The 22683-nt window shown below is 38.6% G+C and overlaps 1 protein-coding gene across 3 annotated transcripts in view; it reads right to left on the bottom strand.

The window, feature by feature from the left end:
- Positions 1-22139, bottom strand: part of CXXC4 (CXXC finger protein 4) — a 30589-nt gene extending 8450 nt beyond the window's left edge. The window contains exons 1-4 of one of the 3 annotated variants that reach the window (XM_070791125.1): positions 21787-22139; positions 21588-21663; positions 17792-19131; positions 17030-17115 (exon numbers count right to left, since the gene is read on the bottom strand). In XM_070791125.1, coding sequence (XP_070647226.1) covers positions 17053-17115; positions 17792-18874 — 1146 coding nt within the window. In that variant the 5' untranslated portion in view covers positions 18875-19131; positions 21588-21663; positions 21787-22139 and the 3' untranslated portion in view covers positions 17030-17052. The remainder of the gene's footprint in view (positions 1-17029; positions 17116-17791; positions 19132-21587; positions 21664-21786) is intronic. The other 2 variants (XM_070791126.1, XM_070791127.1) reach the window with 2 other exon arrangements.
- Between the last annotated feature and the right edge of the window lie 544 nt (positions 22140-22683).

Genomic DNA, 22683 nt, shown 5'->3' with positions numbered 1-22683 from the left:
ATAATAGCCAGGACATGGAAGCAACCTAGATGTCCATCAGCAGATGAATGGATAAGAAAGCTGTGGTACATGCACACAATGGAGTATTACTCAGTCATTAAAAAGAATGCATTTGAATAAGTTCTAATGAGGTGGGTGAAACTGGAGCCTATTATACAGAATGAAGTCAGTCAGAAAGAAAAACACCAATACTGTATACTAACGCATATATATGGAATTTAGAAAGATGGTAATGATGACCCTATATGCGAGACAGCAAAAGAATCACAGAAGTATAGAACAGTCTTTTGGACTCTGCGGGAGAAGGCAAGGGTGGGATGATTTAAGAGAATAGCATTGAAACATGTATATTATCATATGTGAAACAGATCATCAGTCCAGGTTTGATGCATGAGACAGGGTGCTCAGGGCTGGTGCACTGGGATGACCCAAAGGGATGGGATGGGGAGGAGAGCGGGAGAGGGGTTCAGGATGGGAAACACATATACACCCATGGCTGAATCATATCAATGTATGGCACAAACCACTACAATATTGTAAAGTAATTAGCCTCCAATTAAAATAAATTTTAAAAAAAGGTCCATTGGTCCCATAAAAATAGTACTTATTAATATTGTAACCCATATTCCTCATAGTTTAATATGTCTTCCTCTTTCCAGTTCACTATGCATACCTGGATCCCATCATTTGACTTGGCTGAGGAGAAAAACCCCTTTACTACTTTTTACAATTACCTTTTAAATGATAAATGTAATTATACATTCTCATGACACATATTTAATCATTATTAAAGGTACTTATGAAATTATAAGAAAACATATTCATTCATCCTAATATTCATAATTTACAACACACATATATAAGCAGTAAATGAAAACTTAGTTTACACCAGATGCTAACTTGCTGCCTGATGCCAACTAAGAATACATTTTATATAAGTATGCATACTTATATAAATGTAGTCATTTTTAACAAGATAAGTTAGATCCAAGCATATCCATGCATTGCAGAATCACATATGAAAAATAAACATGTGCATATATATTCATATATATTCACATTTATGTGTACAGTATATGACATAGAGATGCCAACTTGCTTTCAGATGCCAACTGGAAACAAGACTCTAAGTATATACTTATATATCTTGTATCGTGATAAACATATATGTTCATGAAGATAAACAGAAGAAATATATATGGAGCACATTTTTTAAATAAGATGAACTCCTTATGCCTTAGTTTCATTTTTAAATCCTTCTTCCAACTCTTGGCTCTTCCTGTGCCCCTCTCCACCACTCAATTTTATTTGCAATATTTAGAAAAAGCAAGCTTTATAAGACGCCACCTGCAATCAAAGGTCATGGTTGTAAAGAAAAAGATAATCACTTCTCAATGCTTGTTAGCACTAAAAATTAGATAATGCAAATGTGAGAAAGGCTTTCCAGGTGGCACGGTGGTAAAGAATCTGCCTGCCAATACAGGAGACTCAAGAGGTGTGGGTTCTATCCCTGGGTTGGGAAGATCCCCTGGAGTAAGAAATGGCAACTCACTCCAGTATTCTTGTTTGGAAAATTCCATGGACAGAGGAGCCTGGAGGGTTACAGTCCATAGGACTGATGTGTATATATTAGTATGTATACAATTTTGAGACTGGTATGTATCTCCAAACAATTTGTTGCTAAAGAGGAAGGGAGAAGGTAAGCAGAGATGCTTCTTTTAAAAATTATTTCTCCCTTGTATTAAAATCTTTGAGGTTGAACCCTAAAAATGATTAGTTGGGAAATCACCTAAAATGTTTGAGAAAATTTAGGAAAACTACAGGTGCATTAATTTTAATAAATCTTCAAGGCATTCACCAGAAACTCAAGGTGAGGCTTCTCTGTTTTATTTCAGGGTTAAAAAAGGTAACAAAACTCTTCAGCGTCACACAGGCCATGCAAAAAGACTGGATGTATATCCAGCCTCCTACCCAATCTTCACTGGGATCATTGGAAAATTCCTTATGGCCTGGGCTGAATTTTTTTCAGCCAGGACAGGGTAGTAAACTGTTCTCACAGGTAAAATACTGGGTTTAACTATGGGTTCTGATGAAGTCTGTCCTAATTTGCGGCCATAATGAGGTCATCTTTATGAGAAGATTTCTATTTTAAATGACTGGGGGACTCAGCACAGCAATGTGGGCGATTAAGCACCCTGACCAGCTCCCATCGGGTTATATAAATTCAAGAGTCCCAGTTGTGGAGTCACACAGTTGATGAGATTACAGTGACTTTCTGGATCTCAGTGATGCTTGCAGGAAATCGTTATCCCTTATCGGGAGTAACAGAGAAGCCAGATTCCCCAGGAAGAGAAGGGAGCAGGGAGGTAACAAATAGAATTGAGTTGATCAGCAGCCTTCAAGGCTCACACAGGTGCCAACACTGACAAACAGCAGCCTTGCTCCCAGGAGGCCTGGGGAGAAACCTGCAGCCCCTAGTTCTCCTTCTAGGACTGCTGTGAAGTATGTCAGGGGAATTCATCCCTACACGCGCCACACCAGGACGACCTTCAGGTTTAAAGGAAAGATGGTAACGATGACCCTATATGCGAGACAGCAAAAGAGACATAGATGTAAAAAATAGTCTTTTTTGGACTCTGTGGGAGAAGGCGAGAGTGGGATAATTTGAGAGGGTAGCGCTGAATCGTGTATATTATCATATGTGAAGCGGATCGCCGGTCCAGGTTTGATGCATGAGACAGGGTGCTCAGGGCTGGTGCACTGGGATGACCCTGAGGGATGAGATGGGGAGGGACGTGGGAGGGGGGTTCAGTATGGGGAACACATGTGCGCCCGTGGTTGATTCAGGTCAATGTATGGCAAAAACCACTACAATATTGTAAAGTAATTAGCCTCCAATTAAAATAAATGAATTAATTTAAAAAAAAAAAGAAGAAAAGATGCTCCTCACTGATCATCAGGGAAATTAAAAAAAAAAAGGAATGCCTTCTGTTCTCCTCCTAAGTAACTTTAAAAAGCAAATTGTTGAATAACATAACTGTGTAATCCATGCCTAAGTACATTTTACATTTACTTCTTTTAAAAAACTGAATACAAAAAATTATCAATGTCTTTGGCAAAAATGTATTTCAGTTTGATTCTCATTAAATCAGCAATGAAAAAACTATTAAATGACCTAAAAACCAACAGACATCCCCAAATCTGCTACCTTAAGAATTTGAGCATAATTTTCTCTTCTGGTGCTTGCGAGGCAGTCACATGAACTGTTGTGTCTTTAGGTTGGGCACACATCTATGTACAAGCAAGCGTGTGAGGTCGCTTCAGGTGTGTCTGACTCTGTGTGGCCCTATGGACTGTAGCTCTCCAGGCTCCTCTGTCCATGGGATTCTTCAGGCAGGAATACTGAAATGGGTTGCCATGCCCTCCTCGAGGGGATCTTCCCCACCCAGGGATTGAACTTTTGTCTCTGGCATCTACCTGCATTAGCAGGTGGGTTCTTTACCACTAGCGCCACTTGGGAAGCCCCACACATCTACATATTCTTGTTTAAAATATGTTCACTCTAATAAAAACTCATCTCCTAAAAGCTGAAATTGAGTATCTGTATCTTCATACATATGAGTTTATACGGGATTGGCTATTCATGTCTAGCCAGATACGTATGTAAAATTTGTTGCAGTATTCAGGACACCAAACAAAACTAATCATTTTTAATAAAGCTAGACACATGTTTTCAAAGACCATATAAAAGACAACCTGATGTTGAAATTTGCTTCAGAATGCATGAAAGTTATAAACTGAGATATAATTAAGACATTAGCAAATTCCATAACTAAAGTTAAATATATCCTTCCAATATGTATTCATGTAGTTTCTAATCCAAAGACTCAGTGGTTCACCCAGGCCTTCAAAACTCTGCTGTTAAACAGGATGGCTTTAATACAATACATTCTAAGCTGAAGTCAGTATTTTGGGGTACCATTACTCTTATATTCATCAAAAATGTCCTATTTCCCCATTTATTATTAATTGAAGAAGCATAAATCATCCAATCATTTTCTGATCCCCATATAATAATGGGAAGTATGCTTTTTCCACCCAAAAACAAAGCAATCTCGAACTGCAGTTAGCCAACACAGCCTCTTCTAAACTCTTTTGAAGTGTTGTTTTCACTGTGAGAAGCCCCACTATAAGTTTATTAAACTTCTGAGCATCTAAGTCCTTGAAACCGGAACCTCTTACTGCATTCAATTTGTCTCTTTGCAATAGAACTTGAAAACCTTAATGAATCACTGAAATTTTGCAATAGGAAACACATAAATAAATATGATAAAGAATACTAAGGCTCATGGTTTGCCTTTAGATATTTGATTATATTTTGTTTTGGCTTCATATGAAACAAACTTTGGAGTAATATGGATGAACAAAAGGAAAAATCCTGATGGTAAAAAAAAAAAAGAAAAAACACTACTTTTTCTGATTTGATTCACAGAGAATGCTAAAATATCAAATTATATAGGTTCTTAATTTTTGTGCTGACAAAATTTCAAAACCTAACTGGAGAAATGGAAAATTATTTTATATAAACATATATATATATATATGTTTTATATGTACAATATTGTGAATGTCAAAACACACACACATGTATGTGATTACAAATTTGCATTATTAGTAAATATGGCCTAAAATTATATGTAGTAAATGTTGAGACTTTCAAACATTTTAGGCAAAACTATTATTCTATATCCTATTTATAAATAGTATATTTTAAACATCATAATCCAATAACTATAAGAATTATTAGCAAGCACAAGTATAGCATAGGTCAGTAAGTTTGAGAGAACAAGTAATTTATGATAAATGATAAGCTCACAGTCCAGTAATTCACTGTTACTGTAATAAAAGCAACTTTATATCTTAATAATAATACCAATTTTTCAATAATAATTCCAATGTTTTAGGATATATGGATTAATATAAGTACACAATGTTTCCATTTTTTAAAGCACATCTTCCTTACTTTCTCTTTTTCTCCTGTTATAAAATGTATGTGATATCTATCAGATTAATTTTTCTTATAATTCAGATTGACTTATAACTGTATAAATCTTTGGTATACTCACACCTTATCTTGGCCATGATCCAGATATAAATTAAAAACACCTATCACATGCCACTAACTGGAGTATTAGACCCCTCTTTAAAAGGGAGAAAAGAACCAAATAAGTAACTGCATAACTTTTATGACCCAAATTTTTGGAGGTCTTAATCATGATTATAAGGAGCATTCCAAATTTCTGGTTTCCAAATTGACATCTGTGGCTAGGATTTCTCTGATTAATGGTGGAACCCAGAGATGGCTTTTTCATTAGCATTGATTCTGTGTAGTCTATTGCTCCTGCTACTCCCTATGCCTGGCAAATGTGAGGGCTCTTCCTTTTCCTTCCTTCTACAAGACCACCACACCCTCCCCATCACCACTGCAATGGCATGACTTTAAACTTAGCTAACTTTTGTAAATGGAAAGATGAGATTGTATACTAGGTTGGAAAAGTGCTAAATCAAATCAACCTGGTAGTTAAACCAGTAAGAAAGACAACTAACTGTCCAAAGGGAGATGTGTGTATGGGAAAAGAGTGGGTTGGTAGGAAGAATAGTAACAGTTTGACACCAAGATTCAAACTGGCCTGCTGCTGCTGCTGCTGCTAAGTCGCTTCAGTCGTGTCCGACTCTGTGTGACCCCATAGATGGCAGCCCACCAGGCTCCCCCATCCCTGGGATTCTCCAGGCAAGAACACTGGAATGGGTTGCCATTTCCTTTTCCAATGCATAAAAGTGAAAAGTGAAAGTGAAGTCGCTCAGTCGTGCCCGACTCTAGTGACCCCATGGACTGCAGCCTACCAGGCTCCTCCATCCATGGGATTTTCCAGGCAAAAGCACTGGAGTGGGGTGCCACTGCCTTCTCCTCAAACTGGCCTACAAGTGGCCAAAAATGCACCCATTTTTGGTCCTAGTATCTAACGTAACTACTTCAGGCAAGTGTCTTGATTAAAGCTGTAAAGGATCATATTTCAATTACTTTTGATAAAAACACTTCAAATCACATCCTTCCAATAATAAGTAAATTATTGTATTACACATAGGTAGTTTAGTGATTAAAATATACTTGGATTTATAAAAATAAAATATAATAGCATGATATCAGGATAAGCAGAAAGATGCAACATTTTAAAAAATCCAAAAATATAAAAGAAGTTTGTTTTTTTTTTTTGAAAATGTGGAAAATTTTATTAACATTCAGTTTTAAAAGCTTTACGCCTGTGGTAGAAAAAAAAAGAAGTTTTTGAAAATTTATTTTAGATACTATTTTTCACTTACGTATAGGAGGAAGTATGAAAGGAAATGAAAACAAAATTGATATTTAAAAAGTGAAAATTAGGTTAATAAAATCAATATTGTCAAGAATGACACATCTTTATGAAAAATATATATCCAAATAGATATGGTTCTATAATAAATGAATCTGAATATACATATGAATATATGAATTCATATATATGGCAAAGCCACAAGTTAAATGATTCTATCTGCCCTCAAAATCACTCTACTGATTACTGTTGACTACAACAATATGTTTAGGTGAGATCACTGCTAATTAATTATTGAAAAACCACCAATATTCTCTTCATGATCAAGTTGTTGGGAAATTTTTAAAAATTCTGTTTTTCTTTTTAAAGCAGACAGTGAACTGTCTCCTCATACTGAAAAGAAGAAATATTCTTGTGAAATGTGAAGAAACGGGAGGTCACTTAAAAAATTAAGAGGTGATTTTTAAAATTCAAAAGTTATGATTTGGACAGCCTCTAACTTACATTCAAGTAAAATACAACAGTTATACTTAATCTCTATAAAGAATTCAAATTATAGTTCCTTTCTGTGATTATTATAGATCTTGGAATTTGAGAAATATTATTTTTTTCTATATTACATAAAATCCAAAAAGAAGTTTAATAGAAATTTTCGCTTAGACTAAGTTCTGTAGTGTTTTGAATGCAGCCACTTAAGTTCACTTGGTTCAGAATCTTCTATGACAAAAACCCAACTCCTGAGATAGACCCAGCCTAGAAATCAAAGCAGGTTTTATGTCCATTAACTACTTGGAGGAATTTAGGGAAAATGCCAAACATTTCATAGTCATTAGACATTATCATAATAAAAAAAATGTACTTGGTTAAAACTGTACTTCTGAGAATCACATGTTGCTTTTGGAGTTTTTCTTTAAAAAAAAGTTTTTTTAATAACTGCAGTGGACATTACATCAGATATTTAAATTTCACAGTCATTTTGATTTTTTGGTTTCTTTCCTTAATTTTCTTTTTCAATAATAAAATTAAAAGGTATATAGTCAACAATTATAATTTAATCAATTTATTACATGTTACCTCTTTGGAAATGCATTTTAGTTAGTCATCTCCATCATTAAGAGGACACACACTCTTAAGCATCCTCTCCTAACAGGGTACCAGCACATCTTGTGCTGAGCAAGTCCTTAAAAGTCAAATTTCTCCTCAGGGGTTTTCCATGTACTACTTCTTTTTCTATGTATATCACGTATGCTCCACCTTCATGCACACACAGTCACAATTGCATAGTTAACTAACTAGCAGAGTAAATTAACAAGCCTAACATTTTTCAGGCATAGGATTCATAAGACATAATTAATATTCTTTCATCAATTTTCTGGAGTCTTTTCTATATGCGCAATTCTGTATTTTCCAGGAAGTTCTCTGAATTACCACTTAAAAATTACCCTGCCAATTTGAACAGTCAGTTGTTTATAGATGCTGAATGGCCTCTATATCCCTAAACTCCTTCATCAATTTGAGCATTAGTTTTCCCATCCTGTCATTTCAGTGTTTCCAATTGCAGACTTGAACAAGTAACTCTTAAAGAGGAATTAGAAGAAAAAAAAAATCTAGTCAGTTTACAGGAAACTATTTTTTCCACTAAGGTAAATGAAATGATGCTGAGTGTTAGCCAAACTCGTGGCATCTTTCAAAAAAGTTTGAGGCATTAACCATTTCTACTCATTTCTTATTTAAACCAGACTCAAGAAGATGACCTTGAACATGACAGTCCTTTCTGCCAGAATGCTCCTTTCTTAGTTCCCTTTAAACTATAACACTACAGTCTGCCTGCCTCCCTCCCTTCCTTCTTTTCTTCCTTCCTTTACTTCTTCCTTTCAATGTGGCCCTTTCCCTTATTCAGCTCATACAAAGGTTTCCAGCACTCTATAAAATACACTTGAAATAACAAGTCATACTGTAGATTCTCACTGTGTTCAAATATTCAAGGCCAGTATTTCTTTTCTTTTCTTATTCCTTGAAAAATTCTGGAGTAGTAATAGAAGACAATACTACACCACATGACCACATGAGGCAGCTAAGTAGAAATCACAACTGCACTGTTTCTTATCTAGATCTGGGAAGAACTAAGCCAAGGATGGAGCAAGGAATTCAAGGCTTTTAAATAGGTGTGAGATTGCATTCAGAGTTTTCTAAAAGTACAATCATATCTTTGAAATGTGTCCATTTTGTGGCCTGAGAATAAAGAATGTAATTAGGAAGCTAAGTGTCTTGGATGAAAGAGTAAGGTGTAGAGTTATGGAGTTACATGGGTATTTTAAGAAGGTAATTAGAAACAAAGAAAAGTTTGAGTTTTTTAAGCCAAGGTGTATATATGTGTATGTGTTTCACAGCTCTTGCTTACAAATCTTAGAAAATAATAGTTCCTCAGTTCAGTTCAGTCACTCAGTCACGTCTGACTCTGTGACCCCATGGACTGTAGCACGCCAGGCTTCCCTGCCCATCACCAATTCCCAGAGCTTGCTCAAATTCATGTCCATCGAGTTGGTGATGCCATCCAACAATCTCATCCTACCTAAAGATACTCTGAATGGAACTTATCAAGGGTTTACCATATGTTAAGCATACACCATGAATTTATAAATCTACCTCATATGTACAGACCTGCCTGAGAGAAGACACGCTACTTACAGAAACACATTTAAATTTTACTCTTTATCTTGTTAACATCATTCCATTTACAAATATAATTTCTTTCTTCACTACATATCTGTTCAGTAGACTTGTTGCTGTCACTAAACTAGTGTTTTTCAAACTTTTTTGACTGCAACCAAGTTAGAAATACATTTCACACAGCAGCCTAGAACATGCACACACATTTATGTGTACATACATAATTAAAACCGAAGCTTAACAATATGTGCTCTTACTACATGTGATGCACTCATATATTTTCTCCTCCACTCTAATCTATTCTACTTTCTAAAAATCCTGGCCATAAGCCAACACATTGGTCTCATATACCACCAATGTGCTATCTACAAGTTCATGCCATACAAATAACATATACATGTGAAGAGCATCACATGAGGAAAACTGAAAACCACTCCACATCATAACACATTTAACAATAGATAGATAGCAGCCTTATATAGAAGATCCAATATTTATAGCCTTTGGAATTTTAAAGGCTGGTGTTCTCCATTTTGCTTTTCAGGAGTGAAAATTAGAGCATACAACATATTTAGGGTTTGTTAGAAGATTCCACATCTCACTTCGCATCCATCTATGTAGAATTGAGAATTTTATCTCTTACTTGTTTTTGACTCCATTAAAACCAACCTTGATCTCATTTAACCTATAAATAAGATATTTACCATAGAGAAGTCTTCCCCCAGCACAGTTATTTTTCTGCCACTGATTCACTGTCACTCATAAATCATCATTTCCACACAATTAAACTTATAGAGCTACTATTCTTTAAAAAATTCATTTCATCTCCTTTCACTCTGTAAAGTTTTGGAGACAATGTATCTTCTCTGGAATTTGCCAGATTTGCTGAACCATACAGAAATGCCCATGACTCTTCCTGATAAAGTAATTTATCCCTTTCTTCTCTTATCCTTCTTGATCTCTATCCTTTTGATACAATTAATCATTCAGACGTTTTTGGTTTGGTTTGCTTTGGTTCTGTGTTTTTTTTAAGTCCTTGAGCAAGAAACAGCACTTTCAGCCCAGTTTCCCCTATAGTTTGACACTTTTGTTCACTTGCTCCAGAAGGTCCTCTGAAACATTAATTTAGATGAAAATGACACCCAAATAGGATCCCATTTTCCACCCATCTTGATGTCTTCTTTCACTTACACTCTGAAATTATTCTACCAAATGTTTCAAAGGCATAAGTAAATACAATAACATCATCTAAAACACAATCTGTTTTTCCTTGTCTCTGAGTCAGCTGCCACTCCACTGAACTTGAGACTTAGCTCTGACTTCCAAACCAAATGTACTAAGTCAAGTATGAAAACATTATCTTCCCCTCTTTATAGTTTCCATTCTCCGTGAAACTTCTATAACTGCTGAAGCAAAGCAGACATCCATATCCTGTCTTTACAAAACTCCTTCTAATACTGCATTGCAGCCTGCTTGCATATTCCTTTCTCCCTTGTTTTTAAAGCTTTCTTGGATAGTATTTCAAATATTTTAGGACTTAACATTATTTTTTCCCAGAAAACCACTAGGCTTTTCTATTATTGCTCACTTTTTTCATTTCATAAATGCTCTCTTCTTAATAAGAGAAAAAGCTCTACATAGTTCATTTTTTAATCTCAAAATATTTATCTACCTGTTTAATTTCCTACACTCACACACATACATACACACACACCCCTATCTTCTGAACAAGAGTAACTCTACAATTTTTCAGTATTTGTTAAATACAATCTCCAATCAGAATTTGTGATAAGCATTTAACCATTTCTTACACTGATTTTCCTAAACTCACTAATGCACATTTAGAACAACTCCCTGTGTCTGCCCAAATAAAGAAAGTAACAGCTAAACAAAGGTACTGAGTTGGTAAAGTGAAACACACTCACACACACACACACAATCTTATTAAAAGATATAGAAATTAATGGCAGTAGTGTACCTTTGGTGAGAAAGGAGGAAGAGCACTAAATTGTCTAAATTGGCTCACCATGGTGACAAAGGTCCCTAGGTAACCTGTGCAGATTTCCCAGGCTTTTGACAATACAGGTACAAGAACAAGGGAAACTTGTCCATCAGGTTTATCCCCTTCCAAGTGAAATCAAGCCAGAGCTCTGGTGAACTGCATGATTAAAACAATATTCAGAAAACTCAAAATCACAAAATAATCTATCTAGGCTTTAATTCCTGATAACTACAAATAACTTGCTGGTGTACGGAATTATCTGTAAATATAATCATCTTCTCTACTTTTTATTGATGACTTTAAATTAGGAATGAGAAATCATATAGCATCTTTCAGGATGCAGAGAATATGAACCTACATACAGTATCAAAGAGTTGTAATGAAGGTTGATATTGTTATGTCCATTTCACAGTTGAGGAAATGTTCAGAGAAGTTATGCTGATGTAGCTAACATTGTTCCACTGGTAAGTTACCTGAAGCTAGTAGCTCCTGCCACCACCTATCATCTAAATTTGGGCCACGTGGCCCAAATACAAATTTAATTATAAAAGAAATGAAAAGCCAAGAAACTAGTAGTATATTTTCTAAATAGAATTTACATTTGGTTTTATATCAGCCAAAGAAATTTATCTTTAGTCATTAGTTCTCTGAAAAAGCAGTTGTTTGCTTTGCCACTTTCTTTTGAATAAGAAACATACCATGAAATAAAGAGGTTAAATATCAAAAAACAGAAACAGAGATTTCACAGGCTCACTCTCATATCTGGCTTTGGATGCTCATGTTCTTGAAATAAATTAAGAGAAACCCCTAAAGTTTCACAGAGGAAAAAATATTTTTCCTAATGTTTTAGAGTAGAAGTTAACAAGCCTGCTGGGATCCTTTTAGCCCCTGCAGAGCTAAGTCTTCAACATTATTAAATGGCTGTCGCATCTGAAGTATGGTGCAACATAACTCAATAAACAACAGAAAACATATGATGCCGGATGGAGGCAGGCTTTTCGATTACCCTGCAGAATAATTCAATTTCAGTACAGGTGTTTGCATGTGATGGAACAAGATGTGACTGAGGGATAAAACCACCCGTGTGTCCCTCCTCCAATAATTTGAAACTGCTAAGGATAACAGCATAAATGCTCAATGAAAAAAGTATGTTAAGAATGAACAGAAGCACTCTAGGACAAATAAAGAAATTAAATTATATATGCACAAAATCCTCACAACTTATACCAATCCCACCAAAAAAGTACTTTCTTAAAAACAAGTTTTGTTTAAAAAAAAAACACAAACTTTTTCTAGAGTGCTCTACTTTCCCAGCCAAGATCATCTGATATTTTAATCAGTGACTAAAAAATCACACTTACAAAATGACTTTACCATTACTTTGGGTTCATTATTACTTTTTAGAGACTAATCTAAAAATAAGAGGAAAACTAAAAGAGAAGTAGTCCTTTCTCCAACTTGCATATTTACATGGGCCTTTCAATAAATCCTGAATTTAACCTATTGATTTAAGTAGTGATTTTTATATGATGAATGAATTTATTTTAAAATTTTGTATAATTTGAATAAAAATAAACATAAGAAACTGAGCATATCCATGCTTGTGAAATGTTTGGATAGCAGGACATTTTGTTGCGTTTCTCCAAAGCAAAAATAAAAACTGAATTGTTTTCTAGTAAAAGTAAACTAATACAAGAACCAATCTGACCAACTCAGATTGAATAGTAAGTTCTAGGAGCACCAACCACTTCAGAAGAGATTTTTTAAAGCCACACTATAACCTATTCCTGGGGAAAACTCCAATAATGTTTTATGTTTATATCCAGAAGGAATATTCTACCAGCATCTTCTCAGTCACCCTGACATAGATCTTCAATCTCCAACTGCGTACTCTAGAGCAAATACGGATGAAACGCCCGTCACTTCTGACACACCTTTCAATTTTCAGTCTTACAGACTATTTTATAAATTGTCCTGTATTTGTCAATCTGTAAGTCTGAACTGTGCCAAAATCTTAACTATTCACCCAGAAAAACAGTTGACTAATAAAAATATGCAACAATGCTTCAGTAATCAATTAATTAAAAAGTTTAAAAATCAAGTAATTTTTATCTACTTCATCACTGGATACAATTTCCATTCTTGTTTAAAATATCCAAATATTTTTATATGATTAAAGTCTAAAGTTTGTTTTTGTTCTTATCGGCTTCTGATTTTTTTAAAAATTTTGCTTGGTGCTGACTGAATTTCAAACAAACATTCTTATAGGATAATTTACAAATGCTTTTAATTTTTTTCATTTTACTATTCCTAATTGCCATCCAAAAGATTGCTTAGAATTTACATGATGTTTGGATAGGAAAGGGAATTATTTTCATTTAGGAATTATTTAAAAATGTGTGATTCTTTTAAAAACAACTTTGACTACCTTGTATTAAATCTAGTGATGGAAAGAGAATCTTATTGGACTTGTATAATACTTTGCTGCCTTGGCTACAAATCTATTTTCTGACTTCAGCCAAAGCTGAACTTTTCTGTGCTTTTTTCTTAACATTTATGAAATTCTGGATCTTTTCTCTATGTTGTTTCTATACTACATTCCAGTGTTAATATATTATCATTTTGTTTGAATTTATTGAAAAATTTCTTCTTTCAATAGTTATATATTTACATTTTCCAATCAAAAAAATTTTTGTTTTTATACTGGCATGGTTCTGACTCTTCAATCTGAAAACCCATTTTTGAATTATGATATAAAATGATAAACCACTATGTATCACAATTTAAGATATGAAACATTCATATTTTACCTCTAGTTTTTTTTTGGTCATCAACTTCAAGAACTTATCCGACATGTTTAATTGGTGACCAGTTTCACTATTTAACCATACAGATTCTGAATCTGAGTGACACAACTATTTTATGTGTGTGTCTACAGGCCTGGTGTGTTGCGGTTCATGGGTTCCACCAGACCCCTGAGGAGCTTGACCTGACTTGTGGAAAATAATTTAGGGCCTGTCCATTCAGCAGATAATTGAAAATAGAGAAAAGAAAAGAGAGGGAAAAAAGACCGTCTTGCTCCTGACTTTCCAGCTTCTCAGCCTCTTCACTCTAACATGCCTCTTCTAAGTCCCTTGTCCAGCTCAGGGAAAGCATCAGTGGCGGTGGCCTTGGCGCTGTGTACCCAGCAGCCAGGAATGGGGGCAGGGAACACTCCTGAGGCACTGCTGACTAATGTAATTCCATAAATCAGCTAATGGGAGAGAAACCAGATCTGTGTGGTCTCTAATGCTGTCCCACAGAGATCAATCATGTCACCTGAACAATGTTCAGGGACTAAGAGAGGCTGGGGTGGCCCATGGGATGACTTTCTCCCTTGAGTAAGATTAGGTTGAGAGATTTTTTAAAGTTAGATCTTAGTATAAGAAATGTAACTGCTGTGAATACGAAAACTAAAGGAATACCTTTGTATGAGACTACTTTTGTATGAGACGAAGGTCTATCATAGAACTTATCATGATATATGATAAGTTTTTAAAAATATTTGAGAACTTAATATTAACCATTTAGGATACAAGTTATTAAGATAAGTTTTGTCACACAAGGGCATACAGCATGACTGCTTTGAATAATCAGTGATAATTTTTTAGTACAGCAATCGATTGAATGAATAGTGTTATATACAACTATACAGTACACAATAACACCAAAAAGCTAAATTTACGTTATGTGCATTTTTATCATATGAAATACTATAAAGCAGTGATTTTGTAAATAAATTTTTAAGGAATTAAGATGCCCTTCACCTGAGACTTATCAGGAAAATGTGGAAATAAGTAAAGCAATTTTAAAAGGAATGCCAGAGGGGAGGCTTTAAAAAATGTGGGCAAGAGGCCCAACACACCCATGTGAGTCTATCTTAATTTCAGTTTACTCACCCTGAAAATCTGATTATGCCTCCAGTCCTTGGCATGAGAATAAGTCAAAGGAAAGAAGAGCACGTGGGACTTGAAGTGATAAATACTAGTATCAGCAATGACTATAGTCCAGATATGAATTTAAAGCCAATAAATATTAGCTACTGAACTTACGCCTGAAATCCACAGGTAATATCCATAATGAATCTCCAAATTACTATCCTCAGCTCCGGAGTCTATCTGACATCTAAAACATCTCCACAGATGATGATAAGTTACAAAAACCAAATTAGAGAGGGAGGCAGGTCAGCAGGGGGACTTTGCACCATCCTGCAACCACTGTTTCAGCTCTGGTTCAGTCCTGTAAACCCTGCCACTCTGACATGCGTCCAGCTGGTTTCCTACAACCATAACTGTGTGGTTACACATGTGCTTGAGGCAATCATGCTGCCTTTCCTTTTAAAAGTGACCTAGATAGAATCTTAGCCAATTAATTTTTTTTTTTTTTGCTTTCTTTCTGCCAAATTGCATTCCACTAATCATCTTAGCCTTGAACCAAGAACAATTCTCTGGTAGGAAAGGGTATGTAGGGAAGAGAACATCTTCAGAGAGCTCCACAAAGAGAGAAATATGTTTCCCCTCTCATCTACATCCCACTTTCTGAAGATCAATAGATCTTTTTCCATGGGAATTTTTAAAAAGAAGAAAAGGTAATACTATGGAATTTTGTGATAAAAAAAAAAGCTAAAGAACATAAAGATCACAAGAAGTTTTGGGGAAAGCTATCAAAAGGAAGAAAAAAGAAACTTATGAAGTTTGTTTAGACTAATAAACCAGCATAGAAACTTGTGCAGAAAACCTACTGGTATTCACATTAAACTTGTTCAGAGAGGTTGCTTCCTAAATAAATCAGAATTATTCAGTGGTCCTGCCTACTACATACAATAAATTGGAATGCAGGCAGTACATAGGTCTAGCTAAAGATGAAGTCCACTTAACCACAGCAAATCTATAATTCTAGATTCTATAATTCTAGATGCTATAGTTCAAGGGTAAAAAAATTAAAGCCAGGTAGTGCTCATCGACTAAGCATTAACAGAAGATTTAAGTATGAACTAAATTTTAATTTCCCATGGGCCTTGGAGACCTTAAGAAGTTATAATAAATTAATCCAGAGAAGATATTTCAAAGCTAAAAACAAATTTTTTCCACCTAAGAAAACACATGATCCATGCCTTTATGATTGCTACTATCTTTGCTTAAGAAGAGTTGCCAAAGGCAATGTAATAAACCACCCTAGAATAAAGTCAAACTTTCAGCAGACATGGGTTCTCTTATAAGGAGGAATAAATGCAATATTTTGATGGAATTGATCATAATCAATGATGATATCAACATAATATTTGTTTGAGGAGAATTACAAAGTGCTATTTGCTTTGATTTATATCAATAAAACTTTAAAAAATCTGTATCTTATTTACATCCAAACCTGCAAAGATCTTTAAGTCTCCTTTCAAAGGCCAGTCCTTCTTGGAGAAAACTCCTATGCAGGTTTCCCTCTGATGAGAACTTGTGAGAACCACTCTCAGCCTACAGTCCAGCCCATAGAATATTCCCTAATGCTAAATCCATCACCTATATATGAGCATTTAGCCATCTACTCTGTGCATTATATCAAGAGGCTAAATATGATTATCTGTCCATATTTCATTACTAAGTATATCACCAAAGCCATTTACTTCTGATTTTCCGTTTTCCCCCTTTTGTTGTGATCAGGTCACTGTATGAAATTTCCACCAAACACATCAATCTTTTTGTTTAACATAACCGAAAGCCTAATATAACAAGTACTTTAGTGATTATTTGTACATTGTTTTAAGCACACATAGGAAAAGAAACTGTCATTGACCATATAGTGTATCAACCAAAACAGTGCTTGATGTATAGGACGATTTTGTGACCACATAGTGGTTACTTTGTTAAACACAGAACCCCAAGTTTATATTTTTTGTAACTGAGTTTTAGGAATCCTTAGTTTCTAAACTATGTAAATAAAATTACCATCTCACCTGCTACAAATTGTCATCTCTCCTTAAAAAAACTGCAAGTGGTGTTCAGTTTTCTCTACTATTTCCCCGTTCTGAAAAAATACCAACTATGCAGAAAATAAAATGGAAAACAGAAAAATTTTGTCATGGTAAGGAAAAAAAATTAGAAGAGTGTAGAAAATCAAAATCCCCTTTTGAATTCATGCATGTTAGTTTCAATGATCACTCTGTGTGTGTGTGTGTGTTCGTGTGTGTGTGTGTGTGTGTGTGTGTGAGAGAGAGAGTGTAAAAGGGAATGTAGGCTTGTGTGCCACAAACTGTGTCCTCAGTTACAACTGGGTCACTAATAGGTCTCTCTTGCCCAGTATAAGTATATAGAATGTGATGTATCCGACCCTTTGGGCAGAGATGCTTTTAAAAATAATAATAAGAGGGAAGGGGGCATTTTAAACCACCGAGGGTAATTTTTGACCATATTGAATGTGAAACTTCTGATTTTTCAAACCAATTACATTAGTTTTCTTCCTAGAGCTAAAAAAAAAAAAAAAGGAGGGGCGCCCTTCCGCATCTGGAGGGCGGTTCCAGGCGAAGTGCAGGTGGGGAGGGGGCGAGGAGAGGCCATGCCCTCCGCAAACCACCACCAACTGTATCTTACAACCTGAATGAAGCTTCAGGAAAAGGGGACTGCATCTTGAAGCCAGACAAGAAGCCCTGGAGGGGAGAGGAGAGGGGAGTGAGGAGGGAAGGGGGGAGACTGGGAAACAAGAAATCATCTCCTCTGACCTCTAGCGAAGTGCCAGGTTTTTTCTTTAGCTCTTCACATTTCCTAAATTTGCAGATCTGGTGTCCCGTTTTGCGGTTCCTGCAACTGCTGCAGACGCCACAGTTGATGAGCCTCTTGCAGGGCACGCAGACCCCACACCTTTTCCTCTTCTTCTTGGCCGGGTTGGCTCCGCCAGCTCCCCCTGAGGAGGACGAGGAGGAGGAGGAATGGTTCTGCGGGCAGTCTGCCAGGTTGGCAATTTGAAACGCACTGTCTGTGACGGCTGCTGAGGCTGCTGCGGGGGAGTGAAGGGCTGTCATGACGATGACCCCTGGAGGTAATGAGATGCCCCCTAAAGCCGGGATAGCGGAAAAAGTCCCCACGCGCTCGGGGAGATTCATTATCTCTGCTTCAGCAGCGCCGCATTTGAGCTTGTTCATGCATTCCCCCGCCAAAGGTCTGCAGTGTTCAGGGGATAAGGTGGAGAGGAAATTAGTATTTGCCATTTGCAACGATGGCTCTGGCGGGCAGCCAGCTTTCCCCAGCCTCTGGGAGTCGTTTCGGTGGTGCATGCTGGTCCTGCCGCCGCCACCGCCGCCGCCGCCACCACCACCACCGCCGCCGCCGCCGCCACCGCCACCGCCGGCGGGGAGGATCGCCGAGGAGGAGGCGGAGGAGGAGGCGGCGGCGGAGGAGGATTTCCTGCCGCCCCCACCGCCCCCGCCGCCGCCCCCGCCGCCGCCGCCACCTCCCCCGCCCCCGCCGCCGCCCCCGCCCCCGCCGCTGCCCCAGAGCATGGCGGTGGCGGCGGCGGCGGTGGCCGCGTTGTCGCAGTTCCAGGGGGACATGCCGATGCGCGCGGCGGCCGCGGCAGCAGCGGCGCTGCTGGGGAAGATGGGGGTGGTGATGCGCGCGATCTTGGCGGCCTGCGGGAAGGCGCCCCCGTTGGTCTTGTAGAAGGAGGTGGCAAAGGAGCGGTAGCGCTCCATCTCCGAGTTGTAATCCACAAGGCTGTTCAGGGACCCCTCGGGCAGGTGGCTTTCCTTGGGCAAGCCCGGGGCCTCCGGGCTCGGCCCGGGCTCCACGCAGACATTGGTGTTCATGGTGCAAGGGGGAAAGAAGGGGTGCAGGGTGGAAGTGGGGACCGTCTGGTCCGACACCTGGGTGGGGAAGGGGGGGAGGTGGGTGGGAGGGAAGGGGGTGATGGTGATGTTGGGGTGGGGGCCGAGGCGGGAGGAGAAAGTGGGTCCAGGTGGGGAGAGCAAGGTGAGGACTGCTTTATTCCTCTCTGGGGCGCATTTCCACAGACGGTGAATTCCCAGGCAGCGTCTTCCTTTGCATTATCCTCCAACTGTTACAACTAAAATAAAGAAAGTCATTCCAACGAGCTGCACGAGGAAAAAGATGAAAAAATAAACAGCCTCCCTCACTACCCCACCGCAGACACAGAAAGCTCCCACATTCTTCGTCAGGTCGTTTGCATAACAATCATCAAGACGTGACACCCCCCCCTCCTCATTCCCATCCTTCCCCCACGCTCCCAACCCCGATCCCTCCCTCCCCAGAGCACACCACGGCTCCTCCCCCCTATTCTTATAACCCTCCTGAGAAAATGTATTAATAGCCAGGATACCCAGGGTAGAGGAAAGACGGGGGTGACAAATGCCGAGGGAAAAGGGCAATTGGAGTGCTAAAGACATGCAAATCAGGGGTGGGAGGGCGATACTACCTAAGCAGAGGGCATTTAAACACTATGAAATGTGTGAACAAGTGCTGCCTGGGCATGCAAATGCTCTAAAGTAGAAAACAGCTATGGCCCTATGAGGAAAATGAACAGGAAATTAGCAAATGAAGTACTGAGAAAGTCTACAATACATCCGAGTATAAACTGTAAGCAAACACAATACAACTGAGAGCTAAGAGACTGCCCACATACAATCTGAACTAAAGAGGCAGGGAAAAAAGAACTACCAGCTGCCACAGTGTCCTTCTGTGTCTGCGGTCATTAGTTTGAATCCCAGCACAGCTGGCTCTGTTAGGGTCTTAATTCAATGGACCAAGGACAGGTCTCAATTGTACAAGCCATTTGGTGGTGGGGCATGGAGGGGGTAAGAGAGTGGTGTTCTACTTGTTTGAAAGAAAGAAAGAAAAGAAAGATGGACTAGATTTAAAAAAAAAAATTTTTTTTAAATAATGCAAACCGTGTCCTAGGTTTCAAACCAAGTGCCTGTAGTCACTTTAAGAATATTCCCAATAATTCCTAATGGAGACTCCAGCCTCTTCCCAAGACAAGAGGAAAGCATGGACTTTGAGGCTCTCTCCAGTCACTGATTTTTACATTGAGTAAAAGTAGGAGGACATCATTTAAGGTGTTCCATGAAGAAATAGTCATTAAGATGATTTTTTTCTTTAGCTCTGTTTAAGAGGAAAGTTTAATATTAACTGGGTATTTGCATTCATCTCTTTGCTTACAGGGCATTATTATGCTTAGGCAGAGGTATTTTAGTTGTTTATTACAGGGGGAGAGGTGCATCAGAGCCTTTTGAGAAGTAAAGCAAAAATGTAAAGTGTATATTAACCTAAAAAACCAGTTTCTTTGTTTCCAGATTTTTTTTTGGTGGGGGGTGGGACAGATATCTTTTTGTGACATCTTCTGAAACCCACATACTGGTCTAGAATGTGGAGTTCAGGGAATATCAAATGGGGGCCCAGCAGTCTCAGTCTCAAATATTCAGTTCAAAATGGATATCAATTATAGCAATTATGCTTATAATTAGATTAATGAGCCATTTATGCCCAAACTCCAAGTGCAAAAACTTCAAGTCCTGATGAGAAGGCGCCCTAAAAAAAAGAGAGGTTTATGTAAACAAATCCCTATTAGGCAAAGTAAATCAAGATAAGGAACCTCACCCCAGGCTGGATTAGAAGCTAGCAGGCATCTTTCAATCACAGCAAGTCCCTAATCACTCAGGAACCACCTCTGTGGTTTCGCATTAGGGAAAACTGCTCCCTTCAGAGGTCTGAAGGCAATACAAAGGGTGCCCCCAAAATGCTCCTGGCTAAATATTCTTGATGCTGGGAAGGTGATGGGGGAAGACACAGCAAGGATATGCATATAGCTTCAGTTTCTGCGAATCACATTGTAACTGCAAGACCATAATAACTGCTACTCAGTAAAAACTAGTTATGCCAACCATGCATTAGCTACCAGCGCATTGAGTGGAGGGAAAAATTTCAACATTTTAGTCTTTTGACCTTGTTCCAAATAAAGAAATCATTTAATGTCCCTTTTTCGGAGTATTAGAGTGGTGTCTCCAAACAGAAGCTTTCCTTATTACCATCAGCCGCCCCCCCCCCTTCCTCCCTCAAGGTTTAATGCCACCAGAAACTGTAGAAAATGATTGTGCCCAGTATCCAGGTCATTATTGTTTAATCAATGCATCTCTGGAGCATGAAAAAGGTACCTAAGCCATAGCTATTGTTTGGATTTTCTTTAAAAAGCAAAATAAAACACACACAAATAACTATAGTCATATTCCAAAGCTAAATTAGACATCATACTTCATGATCCTGTTTTGCCTTTAAACAATGTGACTGTACATGCCTAATATTGTATGTCTGGTCTACCAGAGACACAGAGATCAAAGGTCATATTTAACATTCAGGAGGAGGGGCGGGTGCAGATTAATTAATAAATTAATACAGCGACGCCTTTCATCGCTGGAGTCCAGCATTAATAATCTACTTTTACAATCCCAACGGACAGCAAACATTTAAGAGCAAAAAGCCAGAGAAAGAGAAAGAACAATCACTTACCAGTCTCTTTTTATTTGGGGAGCCTTAGAATTTGCAGACGCTGCCAGTCTGCCTTTAATTAGTTGCACATCACCCCCTAACACAAAGAAACACAAATCCAGATGTGTCTTGGCAGCTCCCAATTACAACTTTAATACTTGTAAACAAACTGTTGGGGAGGGGGGGATAAATAAATATGCGGATCAAAAAAAATATATACCTGTAAATGGCTTTTTTTTTTTCTTGTTGAAGAGAGAAGGAGGAGGAGATGGTGTTAGTGGTGGGGGTGGAAGGAGGAGGAGGTGGAGGGGGGGAGAGGAAAGAGCCGAGTGTGAGTGTATGTGTGAGAGCGCGGGGCTGTTCTCGGTGGTCTCTCCTCTCCCAGCGCGTTGCTCTCCGTCCGTCTCCAGTCGCTGTGTGCGAGGGAGGGAGGGAGCCGGGGAGTCTCTCCTCTCTCTCCCTCTCTCTCTCCCCCTCTCTCTCCCTCTCTCTCCCCTCTCTCTCTCTCTCCTCTCAGTCTCTTCTCTCTCCTCTCTCCGTCTCCCCCCCCCCCTTCTCTCTCTCTGTTTGTGTGTGTGCCTGTGTGCGGCTGCTGGGGGAGGGGAGCGGGAGAGAAAGGCGAAGGAGGAGGTGGGAGGCTGGGGGCGGGGGCGGGGGCGGGGGTGGTCGGCGCCGAGGTGAGGAGGACGCAGGGACGCGGACACCTACTGATGATTGGCTGCAAATTACACGGGGAACAAGAGGCGCACGCGGGCCGGCGCTCCCCTTCACAAATCCTCTCCTCGCCGGAGGAGCCACGTTTCCCGGCTCGCCTGCTGCTCGCCCTTCCTCCTCGCGCCTGGCTCTCCGGCTCAGCCGCCCAGCACAGAGGGCTGTTGATTATTTTCTTTTACTCTCGGAGATAATTGTTTGGAAGGGTTGGAAAGAGGGCGTTTCCGCCACTCTCTCTCTCACTCTGCGTGTGTGGGGGGTATGTGTGTGTGTGCATGTGCGGGTGTGTGTGTAAATAAACTTGTCTGGGTTTTCTGGCTGGGTAGAGAAAGCAGTACAAGAAACAGAAAAGGTCGTGTTTGTTTGAAAAATACTCTTATTTCACACTCTGCCGCATGGCTTTTAA

Source organism: Bos indicus, chromosome 6 (genome assembly GCF_029378745.1).
Source record: "Bos indicus isolate NIAB-ARS_2022 breed Sahiwal x Tharparkar chromosome 6, NIAB-ARS_B.indTharparkar_mat_pri_1.0, whole genome shotgun sequence".
Lineage (NCBI taxonomy): Eukaryota > Metazoa > Chordata > Mammalia > Artiodactyla > Bovidae > Bos > Bos indicus.
This window is presented reverse-complemented; position numbering and strand designations above follow the sequence as displayed.